Consider the following 26,114-nt stretch of genomic DNA (forward strand, 5'->3'; position numbering starts at 1 on the left):
ACAGGAGATACATGAGGTCGGGTCCCGTCCCGCGTCGACTACATAACCTCTAAAGGGCCCGGAGGCCAGCGTCCAGCGCTTGATGAAGCAAGCAATGGCGAAGTGGAATGGGCTCCGGCGTGGAGGCGGAGGCGGGGTGGCGAGCCTGGTCGCAGGCAGCCTACTGACGACGCGGGACGTTCTCCTCGAACGAACCGATCACGTTGCCGGCGGGGTCGTACTCGCAGACGAGGTACGTCTGGTCGCCATTGCACGTGGCCGTGGCGCAGCCGAGCTTGGTCGTGCCCTTCCACACGACCTGGGTAAAGTGGCCCGTGGCGGAAGAGTACTCGTGCTTGTTGTAGTCGTACTTGCCCTCCTCGCCCGAGGCCCACATGTCGAACAGGCGCTTGGTGTCGAAGAAGTCCGTGGTCCCCTGGGCAATGTTCTCGCCATACACGCGCGGGTTGGTGTGCTCAAACAGGCAGCGGTTGGCGTTGGCGGCCGCGGCGGCGGCGAGCGCGCCGTCCCACGTGAGCGCGCCGACACCAAAGTGCGCGCGGTAGTCGTTGTGCAGCTTGAGAATGTCCTGCTCGAGGTTGCCCGAGAGGCCCGACTCGTCCTTGCCCGGCGCGGGCGCCGTGTACGACGTGTGCGAGATGCCGTTGGCGTCGGGCTCGCCGACGAGCTCGGGGGCGAGCGTCGGCGCGCCGGTGGGCGCCTGGGACACGGGGGTCGACGAGGGCGTCTCGGACGCGGCCGACGAGGGGGTCTCGGAGGCAGGCGAGGGGGTGACGGACGCAGCGTCCGACGACGCGGCGTCGGCGGTCGAGGCGGCGCCAGAGGAGGCGGCGTCCGACGACGCGGCGCCAGACGACGCAGCGTCCGACGAGACGGGCGAGACGGACGCGATCGCGGCGGCAGAGCCAGAGGACGCGGCGTCCGGCGCCTGCGTGGACACGGTCGAGTTGCCGCTCGACGCGACGACCGAGGCCGACGCCGAGAGCGAGGCCGCGCCAGCCGACGAAGTCTTGGCCTTGGGGCGGCACTTGGGCGCGGCGGCGTTGTCGCGGGCCACGGGGTGGTACGCGCCGGGGGCGGCGGGGAGGGCGCCGACGGCGCCGGCGCCGAGGAGCGCGATGACGGCGGTGAGGGTCGAGAGCTGCATTGTGAGTCGGGGGAGAAGGGGGGTCGGTCGGGTCGTAGAAACTTGGCCAGCAAGCGGTTTTCGTTGGGATGGGGGAGAAGGCAGGCGCGCTGCTCGTCTCGTCTTTTAAGCACCTCGTGCTCGTGTTTGCATGTTGACCACCTCGTCGTTGCCTTGTGCACCTCGTCGTGCAGCTGGTCGCGAGGTGCCACCCCTGGCCTGCCCGACCTGAACTCACGTCACTACAGTCGCAGGCGATCTGGGTGTGCGGTGACTGACTGCAGCTCCTGACCCAAAGTGCAGGGGGCCGGCATGCTCCTCTGGCTGCCTCGGACGCCGCTGCCACCTCGCTCGTGAAACACAAAGCGCTGAAACTGGGGTCGGCGTACCCACAGCGACCAGGGACGGCCCCACCCTGCAAGTCTAGAACCCCGTACCTTGCTGGCCCTCTGGCCGGCAAGCGAACCAGCTGCAGCACCACGCCGTCGCGTCGGATGCGTGCTGCGCGTGCGACGCCGCCGCTGCCCCCAGATCGAATAGCATCTCCAGGGACTGAAGGTTGTGCTCCTCCGGCCGGAGTGTGCCGCCGCGAGTGGATCGTGTCGTCGTGTCGCCGTCCTGAGAGGGGGAGCCGGCGTGACGTAAGGTGCGCGCTGTCTGCAGACACAAGCTGCTGCTCCTCGTCGCTGCGTTTGAGAACTGTGACTTGTGCCAGTCTAGACCACTCGCAGTGTTTGAGCGCCGAGTGGTGATGAAACATGCCTCCTGGGTGCGTGCGAGCGACCGCGACCTACACTCGGCCTAGCTCAGGTTTGCCGTCGTCGGGGGCTTCCGAGCAGCCCAAGGGGGTGGGGGTGGCGCCGGCCGTCGACGTCGCATCGTGGCATTGTCGTCCGCTTGGCTTGTTGTGCAACAACGACGACACCGCTGCATGTCGCGGTACCACTATCACCCAGCCCCATACCCCCTCTCGTTGACATCGCCGCCATGAATCCTCCGACCTTCTCACATTCATTCAAGAGGTACTCCCGCTGACGAGAGGTCTGCCACTGCGGGACTGGTTGAGACATGACGCCGAAGAGCCTCACTCGCAGCGACGGCCGTGTCGCCTCGCCGGGATGGACCAGTCCCGGCCTTGTCAACAACGGCCGCCCCTCACGACGCTGCTGATAAACACCCCGACTGACTTGGCCGCGAGCACCAGCCAGCCAGCCGTGCCTCCCCCTTTCGCACTTTCGCAGGCGTGGCCGGGTAGCTTGTTTATGCACCGAATGCACCGACTTGCTTGTTTGTGTCGGTGGCTCGTAAGCTTCGCGGCGGCCGGGAACGAGCACTGGACCTGCCGGCACACCGTCTTCTGAGGATGGCAATTGTCTTCTAGCTTAACTGGAACCGACCTTTGACCCGATGCATGCTGCATTCGTCGACACAAGGCCGATGGCGACAGCCACCTTGCTGCATGCAGACCGATGCCCAGCCTTATCCAGCCGCAGCGCTTCGGCAAGGTACGCCGGGGCCGATTCCGCCTTGCCCCTTCCCGCGAGCCGAGGCTCCATCCATCGGGAGGGGGCTGCAATGTTCGGCATGCCATCATCGACTGGGAGCAGGTGTACAGAGCCTCCATCCGCAGTTCGTCGCAGTCGGGGAGATATCGTCGACCATGGGCATTGCACACATTGCGCCATCCACCACCGAGGAAGACATGGGGCTGGGTGGTGCAGCGGCGGGGATATGGCGAGTGGTGTCAGTTGTTGCTCTGCCAAGGGGGCAAGGACTATGCCTCGCTTTGGCCTTGGGGAGGACCTGACCGGCTGATGCAGACGCAGGTTGGGCAATGCTCAACTCGGCCGGCGCGACCACTCTTCCCCCCCCTCGGACTCACTCACCACCCACCCAACTCCTCCTCACCACCACCATGGCCCACCTCCACCAAGGAGCCAGCGGACTTGCCGCAACCTCCGCTCCACGTGCCCTTCCCTCGCCAAACTTAAATCGTCCTCCCCCACCCAATCTGCCACACGCGGTGATATCGCTGCCCATGACGCGTCCTGGCTGCACTGGCGCCAGGCAGTCAGGGGCGACGTGAATGGTGGCGCCTGGCGGGGGGAAAGGGGACAGAGATCCAGAGAATGGCGCGCGGCGGCATCCAGGCGCGCCAGGCCTCGAGGACTCCAGCCAGCCAGGGCCACGACCGACCAGACCGACTTTACGCACGCACACGCGCACATTGCAGCGAGCCAGCCAGGCAGTGGCCACCGCCGGCGACCCGGCGACCCACCCACGCAGCAGCCAGCCAACAGGACGACCACTCCACGTCGAGCATTCATTTCCATTGGCACCTGGTTTATTGATTACAAGACGGCGGCGACCTTCTCCAGCCTGTCAGTCAAGCAACAGGCAGCAAGCATTCCGTGCAACATTGCATTGGAGAGGCCTTGCTACAGCTGCTACTCTGCCCCCAATGCATCTAGTGCATCGACTTGCACGCATCGCACGACACACACTACTTACCCCTGTGGTGCCACCACCGCGCGCGCCGCGCTGTCCCGCTTGGCTTCCCCGCCCGCGTGCCCAACCAATTCCGGCCCATACAACCCTTTACCTGACATTTCAAAGTCACTCAGCGGCTGCAACGACGACACGCACGACTAAGACGGACACCCACTTTGGGACAACCACGCGCGCAGTCCACTTTGTCCACCTTCCCTCTCCCCATCAACCTCTTTGCATACAACTCCTACTCCCAACAACCACACACACTCCACGACCACCACCATGGCAGAGGGATCAAACTACGACTACCTTTTCAAGGTGCGTTGTCGTCGAACGGCTCGTTGCTTGCACTACGATCCCCCCCGGCCAAGCCGGACACAGGCGGCCACGCAACCCCGTCGACCACCCAGCCAACACTCGCTAACCCCCTCACCAGGTCGTGCTTATCGGTGACTCGGGCGTCGGCAAGTCGTAAGTATCCCCATGCACCTGCCCACGCCGTCGCCGCGCAGCGGATGAGCAACGCGCACGCGGCCGGCGGGCGCCGCGAGCGCCGCACTGTTCCGCGTGGAGAGATTGCTAACCACATGCCCCCCTCCCTCGCCATTGTCCGCAATAACAGGAACCGTGAGTAAACCGCGCGCTCTGGTCACCTTGTTCGTGTGTCGCTAAACAAGCGCCCGCAGTTCTCTCGCGTTTCACCCGCAACGAGTTCAACCTCGAGTCCAAGTCTACGATTGGCGTCGAGTTTGCCACCAGGAGCATCAACGTCGACGGCAAGACAGTGAAGGCGCAGATTTGGGACACTGGTGAGTTGAGACGATGGCGCCCAAGTGGTCGCATGCCGCCGGGCCGGTAAAGTGCAGGTGCCGTGCATTGCTCGCTCGCGCATTGCTGCTCGCCAGTCAGATCGCGGCCCCCGCGCGCCTGCCCGCCCGCCCGTCCGCCCGCGCGGCCTCTGCTCAGCAGCATTGCGACAGAGACGCAGCATTGCGACAGAGACTGACACGACGCCCAGCTGGACAGGAGCGCTACCGTGCCATCACGTCGGCGTACTACCGCGGCGCGGTCGGCGCCCTCCTCGTCTACGACATTGCCAAGCACTCGACGTATGAGAATGTGACGCGCTGGCTCAAGGAGCTCCGGGACCACGCCGACCAGAACATTGTCATCATGCTCGTCGGAAACAAGAGCGATCTCAAGCACCTCCGCGCCGTCTCGACCGACGAGGCCAAGGGCTTTGCCAGCGAACAACAGCTGTCGTTTATCGAGACTTCGGCATTGGACGCATCCAACGTCGAGGCTGCGTTCCAGAACATCCTCACGGGTGGGTTTGGTGTCGCGAGTGCGTCTACTGACCCGCAGACATCTACCGCATCGTCTCGTCCAAGTCGCTCGAGTCTGGAGGCGACGTTATCAAGCCCACGGACGGCCAGACCATCATTGTCACCCCCACGGCCGACGACGGTGGTGCCAAGCAGGGCGGCAAGTGCTGTTAATCAGCGCGCGGCCTTGCATTTAGACTCGGTGTAATGGCAGAAGTGGAGGAGGCATTGTGTGAGAGGGAGAGAGAGTGAGCAGAGACGACGACGAGGCGTAGGCGACACTTTTCACGACCTGTAATGGCGAGGCCGTGGCCGTGGCTGTGGCCGTGTCTGTGGCCCGGTCAACGCTGCTGCGGTCATTGTCGCTGTCGGTTCTGGCACCACACTGGCTTGTGAGATTCATGTGCCCTTGATAGACGGGGCGTACCGTTGTGGCTCCTACAGCTGGCGAATGTACTCTTTACATGGCGGGGGCGGGGGGTGGAGTGGGCAGGTGTGAGCTGCGGGGCTTATCGGCGTGCAGTGTACGGGTTGCTGCGGCGTAAGGAGCCAGTCGCTGTCTGTGGAAACAATGGCGTCAGGCTGGCTGGCGGCTCGTGCAGTTGCAGTTGGCTGGCTGGCGCTGGCTGGCGGCCGGCCGGGTGGAGGTGACGTCTGTTTCATGACTTTGGACCGACGCTCGTCGTTGACTGACACACACAAAAGGCTACTGACCCAAAGGCCCTCCTCGTCCTGGGACACCTGCTGGTCACGGGCGCCCGCGACGTACATATACCCTCGTCTCTTGTCTCTTGCACTACCCTACACGCAACGCTACGCCCAATGACGACGACGGCGGCGACGACGACAGACGAGGTGCCCTCCGATCCGCCCCAGCCGGCGACCGCAGCGGCCGCTGCCGCCCCAGATCCCGAGCCCGCGCCCGCGCTCGAGAGGCCGCGCAAAAAGGCGACGGCGAGCGAGATGCGCGCGAGCCTCGAGCTGCTGGGGCTCGACACGCGCGGCAAGCGCGAGACGCTGTGGAAGTGAGCTCTTTCCTCTGCGACGCTGACCCGCCAGGCGCCTCTTCGCGGCCTTTACCCGCGCCAAGGAGGACTCTGATGCCGCCGCGGCCGCCGCCGCAGCGGAGAGCGCGCACGCCGCGCCGCCAAAGCAGCCGTACGGCTCGTTCCTGTGCTTCGACGTCGAGGCGACGTGTGAGGCCGGAAAGAACTTTGACTACCCCAACGAGATTATCGAGTTCCCCGTCGTCCTGCTGCGCTGGGAGCCGCGCGACGACGGCGCGCGCAGCTGCCTCGTCACGGTCGACACGTTCCACACGTACGTCCGCCCCACGTGGCGGCCTGTGCTGTCCGACTTCTGCTCCTCCCTCACCGGCATAGGGCAGGAGGTCATCGACGCGGCGCCGACGTTCCCCGAGGTCCTGGCGCGCCTCGAGGCCTGGCTCGACGGCCACGGCCTGCGCGACGGCGACGCGCTGGCCGACGCCGTGTGGGTGACCGACGGGCCGTGGGATCTGAGGTGGGTCAGAGGCGGGGCCAGCAGCGCTGACGAGACAAGAGACTTTATCCCAAAGCAGCTGCACATCACCCCGACGAGCCCGCCACGCTACCCGGCCTACCTGCTCGGGCCGTACCTCAACATCAAGGCGGGCGTGCACGCCGTGCTGAGCGAGGCGGCGCGGCGCGAAGCAGAGGGCCCAGTGGGCAGGCACACGCTGCCGCGCCTCACGACGGCGATGCGCCGCCCGCCCCAGGCGGCGGGCGGGCCAAACTTCTACCTCACGATCCCGGGCCAGCTGGCCGCGCTCGGGCTGGGCGTCTTCGCCGGCCGGCAGCACTCGGGCATCGACGACGCGACGAATATTGCGCGCATCCTCGCCGAGCTCGCCGCCCGCCACGTCGTGCTCGAGCCCAACGCCCGCCTGCCGCCGGCGAGGGCGGCAAAGACGTGGCCGTGGATGGGGGGGCCGGGCGAGGTGGTGTGGGCGAGCCCGGCCGCGCCGGTGCTGGGTGCGGCGGCGAGCGCGGCGAAGGCGGCGAAGCCGAGCGAGGACGCGACTCTGGCCGACACTGGCGCCGAGGCCAACGGCACGCTGGCACCCGCCGCCGACCGCACGGCCGACATTGCCGGCCTGATGGACAGCCTGTCGCTCGGTGCCAAGCCCGCCACCGACGCCGACGGCCCAAAGCCCAACCTCTGATGTGTATAATAGAGCTAGACCACTCCTCCGCATTGTAATCTGCCCATAATGTATACCCTATCGTACAATATCTAGTCGTCGTCGTCGTCGCTGCCGCTGCCGCTCCCGTAGCCCGCCAGGCCGCCGAGGCCAGCCGGCGGTGGTGGTGCCGGCGGTGGCGGTGCGGGCTCTGCCTCCGCCTTGCGCTTCACCCCCGCACGCGGCAGGCGCACGCGGCCGACCGGCTCGGCGTCAAACACGTCGTACTTTGCGCGCGTCGTCCTGCGTATCCGCTCGCCCAAGCTGACGTCTGGCTCGTCCCTCGCCCCGGCCCTCGCAGCAGCCCACTCGCCATCGTCGACGGCCTCCCACTCGTCGCCGAGCACGATGCCCTCGGCCAGCGCGTACCGCTCGCTCACGCCCGCATCGGCAGCCTGCCGCGCCAGTCCCTCGCGCTTCTCCACCCTAAAACGGTCCCGCAGCGCCCGCGACACGGTGTACGGGTCGGCCGTGCGCCGCGCCGAGTCGTCGTACAGCTCGGTCAGGCGCGACTTCTTTGCGCGCTCGGCCGTCCGCTGCGCCGTGTCCTTCTCCAGGCTCTCGAACGGGTCTGGCGTCGGCCCGTCGGGGTTGGGCGCGGCCGACGGCGCTTCCGTATCTGGCTGTCAGCGCAGCGCCTGAGGCAGGTAGACCCACCGTACACGGCGTGCCCGCCGTTCTCCGCCGGGTCCCACTCGCTCTCCTGCTTCCTCGCGCCCTCGGCGACGACGTACGCCGCGTTCTGTGGGTCCGTCCGTATCTCAAACCACCCCGAGCACAGGTGGCACTTGCACCGGAACGCGTAGATCGGCGTGCTGTAGTACGCGCCGACCTTGCGCTTCTGCGCGTTGTACCGCACCCCGGCGCCGATGTGGTTGTCGCAGCTCCCGCACCAGATGTTGAACGGGAGCTCGAAGCTGCGGGGTCAGTGGAAGCGCGCGGCTCAGCACCCACCGCACCACCAGCACGCCCTTGTCAATGTCCTTTGCGCGCTTGCCCAGTGCATGCTTCTTGCCCTGGTACGCGTTGAGCGTCGCCGTCTTCTTCGGGTCAAAGTCTGGCGGGATGTAGCTGCGCGTGTGAGCGGGGACCCGGGGGGTGTGTGCCAGACGCAACGCCAGACGCGACGTACCGGTTGAAGCCCTGCATCGTGGTGATGGGCGGTTGGGCAATCAAGAGGCGACCAGAAAGTTGTTGTGATGTTGATGCATAACTGACAAAGGCGAGTGATGTCGGTGGCGAGTCGCCGCGGACAACGGCCCGACACACCGGGCGTTAGGCGGCACAAAACCCCCGTTTTAACTGTTGTAACTGTTGCACCATCTCACCATCCCCCACCCCACCATGCAGTCCCGCCCGCCGACGCGCGACAGGCCGCACGCGCCGCACGCATTCCCCACGCCGCCGGGGCAGACGGCCACGCGCCTGCTCGACCTCGTCGCGCGCATCCGCAAGATTGACGACGAGGCGATCGAGACGCGCCGCGAGAAGCGCTCGGCGCTCCGCCGGCCCAGCGGCTCCGCAGACGAGGTCAAGGCGTGCGAGGGCTGCCGGAGGGCCAAGACAAAGTGCTTCAATGTCGACGGGGCGGCGTGCACTCGCTGCCAGGTGGCTGGGAGGACGTGCACGTACCCCGAGACCAAGGTGCGCGGGCGGAAGGCGGACCGGACGTGAGTTTGCTGCTGCCAGGGTGGGGTGGGGCTGACGCCGCACCGCAGCATCCAGTCGCTCCTCAATTACATGGAGGACGAGCTCGCAAACCTGATTGCCGCTGATCCACGCACGCGCGCGCAGCAGCCGAGCGGGACGAGCCGCGCCCAGAGGGCAGAGGACTCGGCGTCCCACTCGGCCCTGCACAACCCCCTCGGCGTGCTCGCCACTGCCGCGACCCAGCCCAGCGGGCTCCTCATGCACGGCGGCCAGTCGGGCCTGTACTGGAATAGTGAGCCGCCGCCGGGACGCCGCTCACGCAGACATCTACTCTGTCAAGCCGGAGGAAGACCTCGGCCAGGACCCGGTGCTCCAGGGCATCCTCGAGGAGGAAGACCTCAACCGCCTCGTCGAGCTCTACTTTGCCAAGCTTGCTCCGACGTTCATGCACCTCGACGACGGGGTGCACTCGCCCATCTTTCTGCGGATGAACAGCCCCTTCCTGACGACCGCCATCGCCGCCGTCGCGGCGAGCTTTGACCCGCTCTCGCTGCTCATCGCGCCGGGGCTGCAGGCGCACGCGCACCGGCTCGCGAGTTTGGCGTTTGAGAACGGCTCAAAGAGTCTGGAGGTGGTGCAGGGCTTCCTTGCCCTCGTGCACTGGGCTGCGTGGCCCAGCCACGACTGGCTCGCAGACAGGAGCTGGGCATATCAGGGCCAAGCCATGCGCCTCGCCTGCGAGATCCGCCTCGACCTCCCCCCAGATCCCAACCTCGCGCTGACGTACCGCCATTCCCGGCCGCTGCGGGACGACGAAGTGTCACGGTTGATGACGTGCAGGAAGAGAACCTACTTGCTCGTGTGCCTCTCCGAGATTGGGTGGGTGGCACTGACTGGCAGACCGTGCTGACGTTAGCCTCGCGACGCAGTCAGGTCGCGCCGACACAACCTCGGGTCACCGTCTCATCCACGCCCCCGACCTCGCCTTCCTCCGCCCACACGACAGCACCAACATGACCTTCTCTGCCAGCGTCAAGCTCAACCACATCGTTGGCCGCGCGCTCCACCGCTGGCACGGGATGGACAAGGAGGACACGCCGGATCTCGAGCGCGAGCTGTTCGTCCGCGACTGGCGCAGGGACCTCGGCGGGTGGAAGAGCAGCTGGATGGGAACTAGTGGGTGGCGTTGTTGTGGATACGCTAACCCGCCAGGCCGGCTCGTCGACGTCGCGGCAGTGTACAACCATATCATGTTGCTGCTGCTGTCGCTTCGTGTGCCGGGGTCGCACGCCTCGACCCAGGCGCTCCTCCGCGAGATCTCGGAACTGGCAGTCCAGCTGCTCGTGACTGTCCTGCGCTGGCGCGATGACGTGCCGTTCGACGAGCCGGGAGGACTGGCCTACGCGTCAAACTTCCTCATCGTGCAGATTGCGTACGGCGCGGCGCTCGTGCACAAGCTCGCGCGGCCGCTCGACTCGGACCGCGCTGCAGAAGTCTCAGCACGCGTCACGGACATTGCTACGCTGCTCGACCAGATCGCCGCTGCGAGACTGCACAGTGTCAGTTTTGCAGGCTACTATGCCGCGCAGATCCGGTCGCTGTGTGGCCTCGAGGCGCCGCCACAACCGTCGCACCACGTTAACATCAACGTCGCGCAGCAGGGCGCGGCGGGTCCCGACCCCTTCGACTTTAGCTTCATGCTGGACCACGAGCCACACGCATTTGACGCGACGGTGATCAGTGATCGGATACTGTCGCTACTGGGCGTGGGGCTGGAGGAGCCGTGGGAGTGAGCTGGGGTGTGTGCCGCCGTGCTGTTGTTGTATAGTACATGCAGGCTGTGCCTACTCTATCGCCTAGTTTGCCTTTGCGGCCGCCTCCTTGGCCTCGCGCGCCAACTGGACCGCAGGCTGCTCGCCCAGCGACTCGAGGTCGAGGACGAGCTTTGGGCCGAGCCAGATGGCGCGCTGGTCATGGTCGCCGCGCGCGTCGCCGGTATTGGGGTGGACCAGCACGCTGCTGTCAGCAGCGCCAGCACCGACTCAACTCACCTCAGCGGGCCGTGGTTAGCGACGAGGAAGCTGAGGAGCGCGCCGAGCTGGTCCGAGCCAAACACGTCGAGCTCGAACTGGGGGATGGGGTGCGGCCCGACTGGGCGGTCGTAAAAGGTGTACAGATGGACCTCTGGGAACTCGCGGCGGATCGCGTCGTGCAGGCGGGCCGAGAACTCGCGCTCCGTCTTGTTGCCCGGCTGCTGTCAGCCCCAGCCCCCATGGTGGACATACCTTGGCATACACGTGGATGTCCCAGTTGTCCTTTGCGCGCGGGCTGTCCTCCCAGCCGCGGAACAGCGCGCCATAGTACGGGCTGCGCGCGCCGTCCGGCCGCGGCGGGTTGGCCCACGGGCCGGGCGTGTACTGCGGGTGGGGGGCGCGCGCGTCCGGCAGAGGGGGGAGTGTGGATGTGTCGTAGGAGACGCGGGGGGTCGCGTACGGGTCGGCGTCGGAGGGGGCGACAGCGGCGACAGTTGAGATGGATTGCGTCATGGTGGTGTGGTGGCCCAGTGGCTGAGTAGTGGCCGTCGGGCTGGCGGCGAGCGCGACACCTCTTATGGGCTTGCCTTTGCGTGTGTGTGCATCGCGCGCTGGTGAGTATTCGGATTATCGAGCGTAGAGTGCTTGCAGCGCTGGCGCGATCGCGGCGATGGCGTGCGCTGGGTCGTTCCGGCCGGCACGGTGGTGGCAGTGGGAGTGGCGGCGGCGGTTGGGATCGGCGCGGTGGTCGCCGTCGGTCGCCGGGCAGCTGCGCACCTGCAGCGCAGGCAGCGCAGGCAGGTGCTGACACACGCGTGATCTCGTGCTGGCTTGCGCACTGCGGTCGACAGATATCCGGAGCCAAGCCCCTCGGTCATGACTGATAAAAAGACACCCCGGACGGTTGTAGCCGAGCCGAGCCGATCTGACGCCATGGTCAGAGATAACGACGGCGCAGTGATGCCATTCGGTGCGTGTTTGCAATTGCCTCTTGCGACCCCGGACGCGATGCGGGGCTCTTATCCTGCGGGTGGGGTGTGGAACAGCTCAGTATCAGCCACCATGCAATGTCGACATGGTTCGTGTCGAGCACGAGGCCTGCGGGCGTGTCGTTTCGTACCCGGCGCTGACTGGCGCGCCATCGTACGCACCATGACGCCAACTAATGACTTGCGAGGCACACGCCGCGGAATGCGCTGACAATGCTGATGGTGCGTAGCTGTCGCCATTTGCGATGGCTGCCACCTCGCGCCGGACACGATACTTAAGCGCCAGCTGGGGGCCGGGTCTGCCCTCACCCAGCTAAGCAACGACCACCATGGCCCCCATCGCAGTCCCCACCGCCGACGCCATCCCCCCCGCCCCTGTGGCCACCGACGACGACCTCGCGGCGGTCAAGGAGAAGATCGCGGCCGGCAACGTCGGCAAGAAGAGCTGGGCGTCGTACGAGGTGCCGCCCGACAGCACCATCAAGCGCTACCTCAAGGCCGGAGGCATCGACCTGTACAACGGCTACCCGGCGTACAGGCCGGCCGACAGCGTGTACGACGACGTTGTTGAGAAGCGTGTCCTGCGCGGCGGCCGCGAGTTTGTCGACCCCGGCACCCGCGCCGACCCCGAGAAGAAGGCGCTGTTCGCCGCCGCCAAGGAGGTGATCACGCTCACAAAGCACATTGGTGTGAGTGGGCCGAGGAGCGGTGTGACGTGTGGCGCAGGCTGACCCCGCAGACCGAGCTCGTCGGTGTCCAGCTCAAGGACCTCGACAACAAGCAGCGCGACGAGCTGGCCCTGCTCATCGCCGAGCGCGGCGTCGTCTTCTTCCGCGACCAGGACCTCTCGCCCCAGAAGCAGCTTGAGATCGGCAAGTACCTCGGCGACGGCGAGGTCTTCGACTTTGGCACGATCGCGACCGTGCCGTCGCTCGGCCCCGGCATCACCATCATCTGGGAGAAGGCGCGCAGCTACAAGCGCAGCTACCGCCTCCCGTGGCCAGAGTACAACGGCTACAACGGCCAGGGGTGGCACATTGACGGTGTCGCGGCGAGCGAGCAGGGCGAGTCGAGCTACACGCACCTGCACCAGGACGCGGTGCCCAACGACTCGGGCGACACGACCTGGGCCAGCGGGTACGCCGCGTACGACAAGCTGTCGCCTGGCTTCAAGAAGTTTGTCGACGGGCTGACGTGAGTGGCGGTTGTGTGGCAGTGGCACGTCGCACTTGACCTGGCTGACCCGCTCACAGCGGCATCTACAAGTCGAACACGACGGCTAAGAATTCGAAGAACCCCGACGGGCCGCGCATCCCCAAGTTTGAGCGCGCGCCGCTTGTCCGCACCCACCCCGTCACCAAGTGGAAGACGCTGTTCGTCGCAGACCGCGGCCTTGTCGGCATCGAGGGCTTTGACAAGACCGAGTCCGAGGTCATCATCAAGTACCTCGTGTCGGTGTATAACCAGAGCCAAGAGATTGCCGTGCGCTTCAAGTGGACGCCGGGAACGAGTGCGATCTGGGACAACCGCGTCACCAACCACGCCGCGGTTCGCGACTTTGACTGGAGCCAGTACAACGAGCGCCACGGCACCAACGTCATCTCGGTCGGCTCGGCAAAGCCCGTGTTCGACCCCAACTCGAAGAGCCGCGGCGAGGCGCTCGGCATCGAGGGCTGGCTCGACCCCGCGCTTGACACGGAGCGGTGGTTCGAGCTCTACCACCTGTAGGGGGCGGGCAGCAGCTAGTTGAATCCTGATGCATCTAAAAGTCTAGTAGAAATCGTCCACTTAGTACAGCTCGGCGCCAACCGGCGCCTCGAGCCCGAGCCACTTGAAGCTCTGCTCCTGGTAGAACGGTGCGGCGAGCTTGATCGCCGTTGAGCTCGTGCCCAGGCGGATCTCGAATGCACCACGCTCGCCCACCCAGCGCTTCTCCACAACGCTGTACCATGAGAATGCCTTGTGGTCGAGGTCGACAGTCACGCGGCGCGACTCGCCAGGCGCGAGGTGGACCTTGGTAAAGCCGCCGAGCTCGATATCTGGGCGGTCGATGCCCGGCGCCGCCTGGTGGACGTAGACCTGCGCCACCTCGGCGCCGGCCACCTCGCCCGTGTTGGTCACCGTGAAGGTTGCGGTCGCGCCGAATCCTGGCGCCGGCGCCACGCACAGATCTGAAAGCGAGAACGAAGTGTAGCTCAACCCGTAGCCGAACGGGAAGGCGCTGCGCACGCGCCCGGGCCGGTCGAAGTGGCGGTAGCCCACGTACACGCCCTCCTTGTACACTGTCGTCGTTGGGTGGCCGAAGCCCTCGTGGGACGGGTAGTCCTCAACCTTGACGGGCCACGTGATGGGCAGCTTGCCGCTCGGGTTGATGGCGCCGAAGAGCGCGTCGGCGACGGCCTGGCCGCACTCGTTTCCGCCGAGGAAGGCCTGCACCAGCGTGGGGCAGTCTGCGAGCCAGGGAAACTCGACGGGCATGCCGCTCTGGTTGACGACGACAGTGTTGGGGTTGGCCGCGAGGACGGCGCGGACGAGCTCGTCAGTCGCGCCGGGGAGCGCGAGCGTGTCGCGGTCGTACGCCTCCGACTCCCACTCGCAGTTTGTTCCGACGCAGACGACGGCGACGTCTGAGCTCTTTGCGAGCTCGACGGCCGCTGCGATCTCAGCCTGGGGCGAGCGCAGCGGGCGGCCGCCGAGGCGGATGCCTCCCCTCCGGCCCGAGTACGGCGACGTCGAGTGCAGCTGCTTGAAGTTTGAGAAGCGGACCTCGAGGTCGTAGGCCTTGCCGGCCTCGAACTCGAGCACGGCGGTGCGCTCCTCGGCGCCCATGTTGAAGAAGAGCACGCTCGGCTCCTGGTCGGTGCGGTTGTCGATGGCCTTGACGCCGTCAACGTACAGGTCGGCCTGGCCCGACACGCCGAGGCCGAGCTCCCACTTGCCACCCGTGTCGGGGACGAAGCGCGTGCGCAGGGACACGTACCCGCGCACCGGGACGCTCTTGGGGATGCCGTCGATGAAGTAGCTGAAGCCCGAGTTGTTGTACTTTGTCAGCAGGGGCTTGGGCGCAGGGGAAGTCGTCCACGGGTTCGTGTCGTAGAAGTGGCAGTTGACGCCCGGTGTGCCGTCCTCGAGGAAGATGTACGGCGAGAGCAGGGGCAGCCAGCGGTCACCGGCAGCGCCGAGCGCGTAGGACACGCTCGCGCCGGCCTCGGCGGCCGCCTTGGCGATCGCGTCGTGCGGCGTGACGGTGTACGTTGGCGCGAGGTTGGCAGAGCCGCCGCCGGCAGTCGTGGCATTCTTGGCGTTGGGGCCGATGACGGCGATCTTTGTGCCGGCGGCAGGCTTGAGGGGGAGGAGGGCGCGCTCGTTCTTGAGGAGGACGACGGCGGCGCCGGCCGACTCGCGGAGCAACGCGCGCACCTCGGGGGTGTCGATCGACTGCTCCTCGGCGTCGAACGGGATCCCGCTCTTGATCGCCTCGTTGACGAACCCCAGCACGTTGCGCACGCACTCGTCGACGTCGCCCTGCGTCAGCTTGCCGCTGACAATGTCGCGCTCGACACACGTCCCGCGCATGAACGCCGGGCCGGGCATCTCGAGGTCGAGGCCGGCCTTGATCGCCTCGCTCGAGCTGTAGGTCCCGCTCCAGTCCGAGATGATCATGCCGCTGAAGCCAAAGTCGCCGCGGAGCACCTTGCGCAGCAGGTACGGGTGCTCGGCGACGTGCAGCCCGTTGACGCGGTTGTAGCTCGTCATGAAGACCTTGGGCGAGGTCTTGCACTGCTGCCGGAAGGGCTCGAGGTAGATCTCGTGCATTGTGCGCTCGTCGAGAATCGAGTCGGACGAGCGGCGCATGAACTCTTGCTCGTTGGCGAGGTAGTGCTTCGGCGCTGGGGAGTCAGCCGGCATCTTCGCCGTTTCTACTCACTCGCCATAACCCCTCTCGACTGCACGCCGTTGATCCACGCGACCGCGACGAGCCCGGCAAGCAGCGGGTCCTCGGCGTACGTCTCGAACCCGCGCCCGCCGGCGGGGTGGCGCTGGATGTTGGTCGTGGGGCCGAGGAGGCAGTGCACGCCGCGGGCGCGGCACTCGTCGCCCAGCGCCTGTCCGATACGTTGCGCGAGCTCGAGGTCGAAGCTCGCGCCGATGCCAGTCCCGCACGGGAAGCACGAGGCCGGCGCGCCGTTGGTCCACGCGGTGCCGCGCACGCCGTTGGGCCCGTCGCCGCACTGCGGTCGGTGTCAGTCTCGCATCCGGTCCCCATCCACCAGCAACTCACGCGGACCCTCGGGATGCCTGCCCGCTCGACCGCAACAGTGTGCCACATGTCATCGCCCGACAGCAGCGCAATCTTCTCCTCGCTCGACAGGTCGTCGATGAGCGCGTCGATGTCGAGCAGGCGCGGGGTGGGCTCGAGGTCAATCGCCATTGTGTGTGAGGGGTACAGTGAGAACGCGAGGACCACGACGCGGACATTAAGTCGACCCGGGGTCGTTGTCATCTGACCGGCACTTTGGCCACACCAAAGCGCCGCGGTGCTGCGGGCCTTTAACCCGCCGCGGCGATTGCGTGGCCAGATCCCCTGCTCTTTTTCTTCTGCGCATTCTCGCGCGCGGGACCGGTAAGCAGCGGCCTCTCGGCGCCCCTGGGGCCGTGTAGAGCCGGCCGTGTGGCAGAGGAGGCCCACAGGGCCTACACGGGGCGCGAATGGAGTAACCGAGGTGTGCTGAAAAACGCCACCTCGCGGTTGTTGTCCGACACCGGTCCGATGGGCTCTTCTCCGCTTCTCTGCCCGCACTGCTCGCCTACGTTTGCCAGCAACTCCCCGTTGCACGCGGGGACTGTAGCTACGCGCCCTGCGGCGCATTGGTATCTCCAAACGCCCGATCGCTGTGGAGGCCTGGGGGTCGTGGGCTGGTCCTGGGTCTCCGCAAATCTGAGCCTGGCCAAGTCAGCAACCATTCATTCCTCTCGTATGTATAAAGAAGGGGAACCCCAGCGGGGAGCCACCAGCAACCCCAACCGATCACCATGGCCGACACGCACCACTACTCCGCGTTCGCGAACAACACCCATGCCCAGTGGTGGAAGGACCCGGGCATGCGCATGGGCTTCATCCACATCTTCATCCTCTACTCGGCCGTCTACTCGCTCGGCTATGACGGCTCGCTGCTCAACGGCCTGCAGGCGCTCCCGGCGTGGAAGAAGCAGTTTGTAAGTGGCTCCTTGGGCTAGTGGCGCCTCCCCCACTCACACCCCAGAACTCGCCCGTCGGAACAGACCTCGGCCTCATCGCTGCGACATACTACCTGCCCAAGATCCCGCTCACCTTCGTCATCGCGTGGATCATCGACAAGTGGGGCCGCAAGATTGCGCTGTACCTCGGCGCGCTGTTCATGCTGGCCGGTTCCTTTGCCGGCGGGTTCTCCAACACGCGCGCGCAGCTCATGGGCTCGCGCGTCCTCCTAGGTGCCGGCACGGCCGCGGCCCAGATCGCCGCGTGCGCCATGGTGCCAGAGCTCGCGCACCCGCGTATCCGTCACTGGGCGGGCTCGTTCCTCAACGTCACATACTTTATCGGCTCCATCTTCTCGGCGTGGCTCACGTTCGCCATGGTCTACTACCCCGGCGGCGCGGGCTGGTCGTGGCGCATCCCCACGCTCGTGCAGGGTTTCGGGCCGATTATTCTTGCCCTCGGCACGTGGTTCGTGCCCGAGTCGCCCCGCTGGCTCGTGAAGAACGGCCGCGAGGAGGAGGCGCACAACATCCTCGCCAGGTACCATGCCAACGGAAAGATGGACGACGAGCTCGTCCTCTTCGAGCTGAGCGAGATCAAGACGGCCGTCGAGGTCGAGGCGCAGGCAAACGAGTCGAGCTGGCTCAGCTTCTTCAAGACTGAGGGCAACCGCCGCCGCTTCTTTGTTATTCTGCTCGTCGGCACCGCCACCCAGTGGTCGGGCAACGGCATCATCTCGTACTTCCTCATCCCCGTCCTCAAGACTGTCGGCATCACCGCCCCGCCCCAGACGGCAGGCATCAACGGCGGCCTGTCCATCTGGTCATGGGTTGTGGCGCTGACTGGCGCGTCTCTTGTTGAGCGCGCCGGCCGCCGTACCCTCTTCCTCTCGTCGTTCGGCTTCATGTTCTTCTGCTTTGTCATGATGCTCGGCCTGTCGGGCGGCTACGCCCACACCCACCACCGCGCCACCGGCCTTGCCATGATCCCCTTCATTTTCCTCTTCAACGCCGGTTACGCCCTGTCCCTCACCCCCATTCCCATGCTCTATGTTCCGGAGATTTCTCGTGAGTAGAGAGGCGATTTCAGCGCGAATCACGCTCACACACCCCAGGCATGGACATGCGTGCCAAGTCGGCCGCCCTGCTCCTTCTCTCGCAGAACTGCGCCCAGGCCTTCAACCAGTTCGTCAACCCCGTTGCGCTCAACGTAAGTGATCTTGGCACACTCTCGCCGGCAGTTTCTGACCCGCCCAGTCCATCGGTTGGAAGTACTACGCCGTGTACGTCGCCGTCCTCGGCGCCTACTTCATTCTCTTCTTCCTCTTTGTGCGCGAGACTCGCGGCCTTACCACCGAGGAGGCGGCCGTCGTGTACGAGTCGGCCGAGGCCCGCGAGGCGGCTCTTGACGCTGCTCGCCGTGAGATGCGCCGCCAGAAGGCCGAGGAGAAGCTCTCTGAGAAGGAGAGGCTCTCCCACGAGGAGGAGACCAAGCGCGTCTAAGTTAGTTTGGGATTTCAGTATGCAAGGGTTGGTTAGCAACGGGCAGGGTCACATGCTGCATTCTAAGTGTTGGGTGTAGAGGGTGGTGGTGTATTGATTGGCGAATTCGGGGATAGACATTGAGATCGCGCTGGCACACGGCCGATGTGGCGGCGGCCGGGACGTGCACTTTCGCACCGACCGCACGCTTAGTAGAAGGGAGGGTACACGACCCAGCGCCTGCCAGGGAAGACCTTGGGGTCGTGCTCCTTCTTGTAGCGGCGGTACTTCTGGCCAGCCCAGAGGCCCATGAAGTACGAGGCGATGAGCAGGTAGACGATGGCTGGGGGTTAGCATACCTGAAGCAAATTGCAACCCACTTCCGATGTCACCGCCAGTGATGATGACGAGACCAAGCACGCCCATCGTCTCAAAGAAGTAGTTGGCGCACACGATCCACTGGAAGCCGAAACCGGTGGGGTACCTGCGGGGCTGGCCGGGCGGGGTGCGAATAGCCGCCTGGTTGAGGTGGGTGTTGAGGTTGAGGAGCTCGTTGGTCTGTGGTGTGAGTTGGGAGTGTCCAATGATGGCATCAACTCACGATGATGAAGACGGTCCAGAAGTTGAGCCACGCGGGGGTGTTGAGGATCGAGTCCTTGAGCGCGACGGCGCCGTAGCCGGGGCGGTAGAGGGTCAGGCCGATAAGACCGCCAGTGATGCCCCAGTAGTACGCGCAGCTGGTGGGTGAGCCTTGTGGAACAACTTCATACCCACTTGCGAATGACAAAGGTGAGAGGGACCGAGGGACGCGAGAACTTGTGCACAAAGACCGACTCGAGCTCACGCTTGACAAAGTGCGCGACAATGAGGTTGCGAACGGTGCTGCGGTGTGAGTTGCAGGCGGACAGATATCAACTCACAGCTGGAGCTGCGAGGGCTCGTACGCGCCCCAGATGTACTGCGAGACGTAGAGCAGCGCGGGGTTGATGAAGATGGGGCCGATCTGGCGTCAGCTCTCCCCCCAACCGCCTCACGCACATATTCCCAGATAAAGAGCCAGCGGTAGCCGACCTGGTAGCCCAAGTCCTTGAGGCGGAGCTTTGCGCCGTCGGCGACGCCGTAGTCGGCGAGGCTCTTGCCCTCGTCCGTGAGGGGCAGGGGCTTGTCCTTCTCGCCGGCCGAGGGGGCGGTCAGGCGCTGGCGGTTGGGGACGAACTGTGGTGTCAGCTTGGCCTTTGTCTCTTAGAAGCTGCACACCTTGGGGACCTTGGCCCGGATCGCCGACTTGAGGTCGCCGACCGTGACGCTGGCGGCCGTCTTGCCGGGAAAGTCGAACGACTGGGGGCCCTTGCCCGGGATCGAGACCGTGACTGAGACCATTGTGGTGGTTGTGGGCGGGTTAAGGAGAGTGAGAAGTTGGATGATGAGATTTGGTGACGCGGCAGCCAGCAGAGGGAGGTGTGATCCATGACCTAACCGGCAAACCCTACCCCGACGCGGAGACACCTGACCGCGTCGAGACAGGATTGTAATGGCGATTACAACTTACCCCGGGTCTCCTAATCCAATTACAAACCCCACGTGGCTTCATTACCCCGACCCCATTTGCTCCCGTTTTTCTGCAGCTCCGGGCAATTTCGACCTTTCGGCCCAGCAACAAGGACGAAGGACGAGGTCGACTTTTGTTGAAGTCGCAGCGAACAGCGTCACTCCCGCCTCACACCACTCCACACACCGACATGCTCTCGCGCTCAGCACAGGCGCTGCGCGTCGGCACACGCCAGGTGGCCGCGTCGACGTCGCGCCTCCCCACGACCGCGACAGCGACGGCGACCGCGCTCGCCAAGTCTCGCTCGTACGCGACCGAGGTTGCGACTACCACCGACAACACGTTCGGCCCGCCCCCAACCGTCGCGTCGACCGAGGCCATCATCAAGCGCTACACTGGCCCTGGCTTCCCTCGCATTCCCGTGAGTTGGAGCGGCGGAGCAAGGTCTGCGCCTTGTGCGCCATCGCACCCGACCTTCCTCCATCTCCGCCTCCATCGTCAACTAACACTCGCAGGGCCTCCGCCACCTCGTGATCCCCCACCACCCGCACCTGTACAACGGCGAACCGATCCGCGAGCTCACTCTCCCCAAGCGCCGCAAGGGAGGACGTAACATCACTGGCCAGGTCGTCAACAAGGGCGTTGGAGGCGGCCACAAGCGCCGTTTGCGTGTCGTCGACTTCTGGCGCGTCGAGCCCGGAGTGCACGACGTCGTGCGTATCGAGTACGACCCGGGACGGAGCGGACACATTGCGCTGCTGCACCGCCGGGGCGCGACCAGGCAGCGCCGCGTGAGCCCCGAGGAGGGCGCGATCCTCGCCGAGACCGTCTCGGAGCTGCAGGGCGGCACGCACATGCTCCGCGAGGCGCGCAACGCCGTCAAGGCTGGCTGGTCGTACATCCTCGCGCCGGACGGCCTGCGCGCCGGAGACGTTGTCCAGTCGTTCCGCGACGGCATCCCCGAGGGCTACGTCGAGGGCTGGGCCGAGGCCATGGCCGGTGAGACCGACCCCACCGACACGGACGAGGGCGGAGTCTCGTCGGCCGCACGCGCACTCGGTATCCTCCGCAACAAGGCGCTCAAGCCCGGAAACGTGCTCCCCCTCAACCTCATCCCCTCGGGCACGTACATCCACAACATCAGCCTCCGCCCCGACGGCCGCATGCAGCTCTGCCGCTCGGCCGGTACTTTTGGCCAGATCGTCGCCCACCACGGCTCGGACGGCACGGCCATGGGTGGTGCCGAGGTGCTCCACATGACCGGCGAGAAGGACGAGTTCGGCAACAGGGTAAAGAAGGCCGGCACCGTGCTCGTCCGCCTCCAGTCGGGCGAGGTGCGGAATCTCCAGCCCAACTGCTTTGCGACTGTTGGCATGGTCTCCAAGTGAGTAGATGCAAAGTACATTCAGTACGCAGCTGACACACCTCCAGCAAGGAGCACCAGCAGCGTGTCATTGCCAAGGCCGGCCGCAACCGCTGGCTCGGCAAGAAGCCAAAAGTCCGTGGTGTGGCCATGAACGCCTGTGACCACCCCCACGGTGGTGGTCGTGGCAAGGGCAAGGGTAACAAGAACCCACGATCGCAGACTGGTGTCCTCAAGGGCGCCCGTACCCGCCGTCCCAGGGACAAGGACGGCAACAAGCAGGTCGTCACCGAGCGTCCCCGTGGCAAGGCCGCTCTGGCTGCCAAGCAGCAGTAGAAGAAGGCTTAGTGGGGGGGAAGTTGCATACTGGCTACTATTGGTGGTCACTTGAGATCCATGCATACACATCTGCTCTACAGTAGATTTTCTATCGTTGCCGGAGCGCGGTGCCGTTGGCAGGCTCGACGGCGGTGGAGGTGGCAGAGGTGGCCGCTGGGGCGTCTGCGACGCTGCCATTGCCATTGACCGGCTTGTCCTCCTTGGCGTCTCCGTTCACGGTCTTGTCCTCGACCATGTCCTTGGGAGCAGCAGGAGGAGATGACATGGAGTAGATCATGGTTCCGCCCAGGACCATGGCGCCGCCAACAATGAGGCCCGTGGACGCCCCGCTGCCATAGTACCAGACTGAGATGGCGAGGGAGGCTGCCTTGCGGAGGGTGAGGACGAGGTTGACCGTGGTAGAGGACACGCGCTGCGGAGTTAGTTATGACAACGCGAAATTAACTCACCGAGGTGAGGCGGTTGACACCCCGGATACACAGCCCCTGCGTCACGACGTTGACCGCCAGCGCAAGGAAGGCGCTCGGCACCGCGAGCTCGCGCCAGCGTATCAACTCGCGCTTGGCGTCGTCGACGGGCGAGAAGAGGGCAAGCTCGGGTGATGGGATCGGGAGTGTCAGGAGCGTGACGGGCGGCGAAGCCTTGTACGCGTTGAACGTCTTGGATAGTGTCGGGTACATGGGGATGAAGAATGGGAGCGAGAGGAAGTGCTGGCGGGTCAGCACTGCGGAGACGCCACCGGACCCACGCAGTAGAATAACGCCTCGCGCCACTTGTTGCCGTACATCTTGTACGTCTTCTCCTGCCACAGCCCAAGCCACGCAGAGAGGAACAGGGCGAGGGCGAGCAGCGTGATGCCGAGCGCGTACTGCACGTTGTCGGGGAGGAGGTCGGGCTTGACATCTGTTGTTGTAGCCGTGGGGGTAGGGGTTGGTCGTGGCGGCTTGGGCGCCGAGATCGTCGCGAGGATGATGCCCGAAGTGATGATGACGCCGGCACTCTGGCGGGTTAGATGAGAGCCACGCTTCGAAAACCCACAATCTGGCCTGCAGAGTAGCGCTTCCCGCCGATAAAGTAGCCCGTGAGCATGGAGACGCAGAGGCCTGGGTGTGAGCTGGTTCGAGGAGGCTCCGCGACAGCTCACCTCCACTCCGGAAGATGATGTGCACCGTCACTGGGATCTGCAAGCGTCAGAATTGCCGAACCGTCGTTAGCCTCGGCCCACCTTGAGCCCGAACGCATAGTTGTTCACTGGCGGGTGAGCATCTGCCACGAGTTTCAGACCCACTGAGGCTGACGCCGAAGAAGAGCACGACCTGCACCATCCAGCGACGTATTGGCACCTCGTTCTTCCTCCACCTGGGCAACCGGGCCCCCGGGGGAAAGTAGAACTGGGACGAGAACGTCTGCACAGCGACGTAGAGGAACTGGGCGAAGGTGAGGAAGGTGCCTGGGGTAAGTGGTTAGTAACGCGTTGAAGTTGCTTCGCCAAGAACCTACCGCTCGCGGGGTAGCTCTTGAGCACTGCTTCTAATGCCCAGACGTTGCTTGCTGTCAGCTGCCGTTGCCACCCGCCCGACTCACGAGCAGCACCCGCCGAATACGAGGCTGATGATGGCGGCCCACTCGCTCGCGGCGCTCTCGGCCACGGCGGAGGCGATTTCGGTCCCCATTGTGCTGGGACGCGGTGGCGAAGAGGGTGGTCGGAGGTGAGACGAGGAGGGAGAGTGGGAGAAGGAAGGAGACAGCAGCACTGATTCGGAGAAAGTATGTTTTTGTGGTGGTGGTGGTGCTTACGAGGGCGACTGCCAACTTTTGGAATTGTTTTGCTGACACGCTGCCGCGGCGGACGGCGCGCGGCGGTGGCAACGCCAGGTGTGACGTGAAGTTGTCAGCAGCCAGCAAGACAATCGGGACGAGACCACGTGTAGCCCAGCCAGGCACCATCTCGTCGACCGGACAGTGGCGCATCATCGTCGTCCCATATCAAAAGCCAAGCCGCCGTCGTTATCACCTCGAGCCTCCCTCGCCGCAGCAGGCCTGTTGCCCCACTCACAGCAAGGGCCCCCACCCACACCACAGACATCATCTGATGCATTCGATCGCAGAGTAAAAAGTGTAAAGAGGGAACAGAGAAGAGTCGGGAGACATGCCTAGACCAGGAGAGTAGAGGTTGGAGAGTGTGTCCACACGCTGCCAACACCAGGTTGTAGGAGAAACAATAAAGGAAGAGCAGCCATCTAGTACAGTAGAGACGAGGACGAGCCGAGCCTTTGATTGAAAGACCTTTTGAATCCCATCGCGCAAAAGGGGGGAAATCTTGGAGTCGTAGACGGACGTCGATTGATGCGGGAGGCCGAGGCAATGTGTAGAATTGGTGTAGTCGAGTGGGTGGGATAGTGGGAGTGTGTAGGATGAGGTGACACGGATAGAGATTGATGCGGTCGAGGAGCGAAACAGACGAGAACGAACTTGAGGCTTTAAACATTTACGAGGCTTTGAATTCTTTGTTCTTCATACGAGCGAGCGGCGGGATCGAAACGGGTAGGAGCAAGGTGATACACGGTTGGAAAGTCGGTCGCAGATTGTTGAATCAAACAGCTTAGTACTGGCCGTAGCCGCCCTGGCCGCCCTGCTGGCCTGCGAACAAGTGTCAGCAAACGATCATGGTTAGGAAGCTCTCGTGTGAGACGCAACGCCGTAGCCTGGGAACCGAAAACCGAACCGAGGCCAGAGGACAGAGCGGACAAGAAAGTAACGGAACTGACGCGCAGGCAGAACCAAGAAGAGAGAACAAGAGAAGAGAGAGCAAGAGAGGAGAGAGGAGAGAGGCCGAATGGCCCAAGAGAGGGGTAGAGAAACGGATACTTACCGCCCTGCTCGCCACCGTAACCACCCTGGGCACCACCGTAGCCGCCGCCGTAGCCACCCTGACCGCCGAAGCCGCCCTGCTGGCCGCCGTAGCCACCCTGGGCACCACCAAAGCCACCCTGGGCACCACCGTAACCGCCCTGGGCACCACCGTATCCACCACCGTAACCACCCTGGCCGCCGTACCCACCCTGACCGCCGTAGCCGCCGCCGTAGCCGCCCTGCTGGCCGCCGTAGCCACCACCGTAGCCGCCCTGGCCACCGTAGCCGCCGCCGTAGCCACCCTGGCCACCGCCGTCTGGGATGTCAGTTGGTTCTCCATCGGCTCCAAATCAACTTACAGCCCGAGTTGTAGCCACCGCCGTAGCCACCGCCCTGGGGCTTCGAGTTGGCCATGTTGACGCGGACGCGACGGCCGTCGAGCTCCTGCTCGTTCATGGCCTGGATGGCGGCGTCGGCCTCGGCCTGCGAGCCGTAGGTCTGGGGGGTGTGAGAACGAGTTTTGACTACGGAGACGCGTTACGCACGACGAAGCCGAAGCCGCGCGAGCGGCCGGTCTCACGGTCCTTCATGACGATGCAGTCGATGACCTGGCCGTAGGCACCGAAGGTCTGTTGGTTGCAAAGTGTAACGTGGGCGATGATCGAAGCAGAGGACATTGCACGTGTGCACAGACACGATTGTTAATTGAGCGCGTGTGGTCAAGGCGATGTTGAGAGCGGCGAGACGACATGGCAAGAGACGAAACCATCAAGCGACGACGATCAATGACAGGTCGAGACGATTGCACGACGACGACGAGACCAGATGGCACGAGAGACGATTGGCGTGAGAAGAACGAGGGCCAGTTGCGCAGCCAAAATGACGAAGGAATGAACCAAGCGAACACGGATCCAGACGAACACGACGACAGCCATAGACCAAAGACGAGACGAGACGAGATTGAAGAGAGAGACGAACAGCAGAGGAACAGCATGAGCACAACACTAGCACGAAAGAAAAGAAAAGATGCAGACCTGGTGGAGCACCTCATCGGTAGTGTTCCACGAAAGATTGCCTAATGAAACGGGATCACGAACCCAGAGTCAGGACCTGCACGGTTGAAACAAACGATGAAAGAGTGATATGCATTGAGAGCACAAGGTTGTCGAGTTGGGCGGCGCACGAGTGATAGCCAGTTGCCACCGAGGAGTAGTGATGTCGAGAGAGCAAGGAAGATGGCAGCACGGTCGCGCGGCCCCACGGATCGTGCGTTGCGCCGCTTGCGCGTTGCGCGTTGCAGGTTTTGGCTCGGGCGTGCGACGTGCTGCCGGGGTGGTTGCTGGGTGGGTGGGGTGGATAGGGGTTGATGAGACGCACCGACGTAAACCTTGGCAGCAGACATTGTTGATATAGGATGGATGGATGGGAAGAGGAAGAGGAAGGGGTGGGTGAG

General features: G+C 64.7%; 13 protein-coding genes across 13 annotated transcripts; 6 read left to right on the forward strand and 7 right to left on the reverse strand.

Moving 5' to 3' along the window:
- Positions 1-160: 160 nt before the first annotated feature.
- Q8F55_008139 (uncharacterized protein) lies at positions 161-1,147 on the reverse strand (the record flags this gene model as incomplete). The annotated part of the gene is made up of 1 exon (XM_069356543.1): positions 161-1,147. The coding sequence occupies one exon, from the start codon at positions 1,145-1,147 to the stop codon at positions 161-163; it is 987 nt and encodes a 328-aa protein (XP_069206384.1).
- A 2,754-nt stretch (positions 1,148-3,901) lies between these two features.
- Positions 3,902-5,118, forward strand: YPT31 (Rab GTPase ypt31; the record flags this gene model as incomplete). The annotated part of the gene is made up of 6 exons (XM_069356544.1): positions 3,902-3,937; positions 4,056-4,090; positions 4,242-4,246; positions 4,306-4,428; positions 4,638-4,946; positions 4,985-5,118. The coding sequence occupies 6 exons, from the start codon at positions 3,902-3,904 to the stop codon at positions 5,116-5,118; spliced, it is 642 nt and encodes a 213-aa protein (XP_069206385.1).
- Positions 5,119-5,766: 648 nt separating this feature from the next.
- On the forward strand, positions 5,767-7,147 carry Q8F55_008141 (uncharacterized protein; the record flags this gene model as incomplete). Its single annotated transcript, XM_069356545.1, has 3 exons — positions 5,767-5,969; positions 6,004-6,465; positions 6,505-7,147. The coding sequence occupies 3 exons, from the start codon at positions 5,767-5,769 to the stop codon at positions 7,145-7,147; spliced, it is 1,308 nt and encodes a 435-aa protein (XP_069206386.1).
- Positions 7,148-7,218: 71 nt separating this feature from the next.
- saf4 lies at positions 7,219-8,314 on the reverse strand (the record flags this gene model as incomplete). The annotated part of the gene is made up of 4 exons (XM_069356546.1): positions 7,219-7,784; positions 7,823-8,082; positions 8,120-8,236; positions 8,298-8,314. The coding sequence occupies 4 exons, from the start codon at positions 8,312-8,314 to the stop codon at positions 7,219-7,221; spliced, it is 960 nt and encodes a 319-aa protein (XP_069206387.1).
- A 195-nt stretch (positions 8,315-8,509) lies between these two features.
- On the forward strand, positions 8,510-10,608 carry Q8F55_008143 (uncharacterized protein; the record flags this gene model as incomplete). The annotated part of the gene is made up of 5 exons (XM_069356547.1): positions 8,510-8,835; positions 8,884-9,107; positions 9,139-9,694; positions 9,732-9,991; positions 10,028-10,608. 5 exons carry the CDS (start codon positions 8,510-8,512, stop codon positions 10,606-10,608), a joined length of 1,947 nt encoding a protein of 648 aa, XP_069206388.1.
- A 63-nt stretch (positions 10,609-10,671) lies between these two features.
- On the reverse strand, positions 10,672-11,361 carry Q8F55_008144 (uncharacterized protein; the record flags this gene model as incomplete). The annotated part of the gene is made up of 3 exons (XM_069356548.1): positions 10,672-10,831; positions 10,867-11,066; positions 11,101-11,361. 3 exons carry the CDS (start codon positions 11,359-11,361, stop codon positions 10,672-10,674), a joined length of 621 nt encoding a protein of 206 aa, XP_069206389.1.
- An 805-nt stretch (positions 11,362-12,166) lies between these two features.
- Q8F55_008145 (uncharacterized protein) lies at positions 12,167-13,565 on the forward strand (the record flags this gene model as incomplete). Its single annotated transcript, XM_069356549.1, has 3 exons — positions 12,167-12,526; positions 12,577-13,031; positions 13,091-13,565. 3 exons carry the CDS (start codon positions 12,167-12,169, stop codon positions 13,563-13,565), a joined length of 1,290 nt encoding a protein of 429 aa, XP_069206390.1.
- A 60-nt stretch (positions 13,566-13,625) lies between these two features.
- Q8F55_008146 (uncharacterized protein) lies at positions 13,626-16,269 on the reverse strand (the record flags this gene model as incomplete). Its single annotated transcript, XM_069356550.1, has 3 exons — positions 13,626-15,727; positions 15,766-16,069; positions 16,120-16,269. 3 exons carry the CDS (start codon positions 16,267-16,269, stop codon positions 13,626-13,628), a joined length of 2,556 nt encoding a protein of 851 aa, XP_069206391.1.
- Positions 16,270-16,871: 602 nt separating this feature from the next.
- On the forward strand, positions 16,872-18,578 carry Q8F55_008147 (uncharacterized protein; the record flags this gene model as incomplete). The annotated part of the gene is made up of 4 exons (XM_069356551.1): positions 16,872-17,054; positions 17,102-18,143; positions 18,191-18,285; positions 18,333-18,578. 4 exons carry the CDS (start codon positions 16,872-16,874, stop codon positions 18,576-18,578), a joined length of 1,566 nt encoding a protein of 521 aa, XP_069206392.1.
- A 188-nt stretch (positions 18,579-18,766) lies between these two features.
- TSC13 (Very-long-chain enoyl-CoA reductase) lies at positions 18,767-19,937 on the reverse strand (the record flags this gene model as incomplete). The annotated part of the gene is made up of 7 exons (XM_069356552.1): positions 18,767-18,900; positions 18,938-19,115; positions 19,159-19,294; positions 19,332-19,439; positions 19,478-19,560; positions 19,596-19,772; positions 19,815-19,937. The coding sequence occupies 7 exons, from the start codon at positions 19,935-19,937 to the stop codon at positions 18,767-18,769; spliced, it is 939 nt and encodes a 312-aa protein (XP_069206393.1).
- Positions 19,938-20,296: 359 nt separating this feature from the next.
- Positions 20,297-21,805, forward strand: RML2 (mitochondrial 54S ribosomal protein uL2m; the record flags this gene model as incomplete). The annotated part of the gene is made up of 3 exons (XM_069356553.1): positions 20,297-20,527; positions 20,622-21,490; positions 21,538-21,805. The coding sequence occupies 3 exons, from the start codon at positions 20,297-20,299 to the stop codon at positions 21,803-21,805; spliced, it is 1,368 nt and encodes a 455-aa protein (XP_069206394.1).
- Positions 21,806-21,896: 91 nt separating this feature from the next.
- On the reverse strand, positions 21,897-23,481 carry YEA4 (golgi uridine diphosphate-N-acetylglucosamine transporter; the record flags this gene model as incomplete). The annotated part of the gene is made up of 9 exons (XM_069356554.1): positions 21,897-22,220; positions 22,258-22,518; positions 22,557-22,808; positions 22,847-22,911; positions 22,953-22,989; positions 23,034-23,059; positions 23,097-23,258; positions 23,309-23,355; positions 23,393-23,481. 9 exons carry the CDS (start codon positions 23,479-23,481, stop codon positions 21,897-21,899), a joined length of 1,263 nt encoding a protein of 420 aa, XP_069206395.1.
- A 929-nt stretch (positions 23,482-24,410) lies between these two features.
- Positions 24,411-26,063, reverse strand: Q8F55_008151 (uncharacterized protein; the record flags this gene model as incomplete). The annotated part of the gene is made up of 6 exons (XM_069356555.1): positions 24,411-24,448; positions 24,681-24,977; positions 25,021-25,159; positions 25,207-25,290; positions 25,696-25,736; positions 26,039-26,063. The coding sequence occupies 6 exons, from the start codon at positions 26,061-26,063 to the stop codon at positions 24,411-24,413; spliced, it is 624 nt and encodes a 207-aa protein (XP_069206396.1).
- Between the last annotated feature and the right edge of the window lie 51 nt (positions 26,064-26,114).

Source organism: Vanrija albida (assembly GCF_041260175.1).
Source record: "Vanrija albida strain AlHP1 chromosome Unknown contig_6, whole genome shotgun sequence".
Classification (NCBI taxonomy): Eukaryota; Fungi; Basidiomycota; class Tremellomycetes; order Trichosporonales; family Trichosporonaceae; genus Vanrija; species Vanrija albida.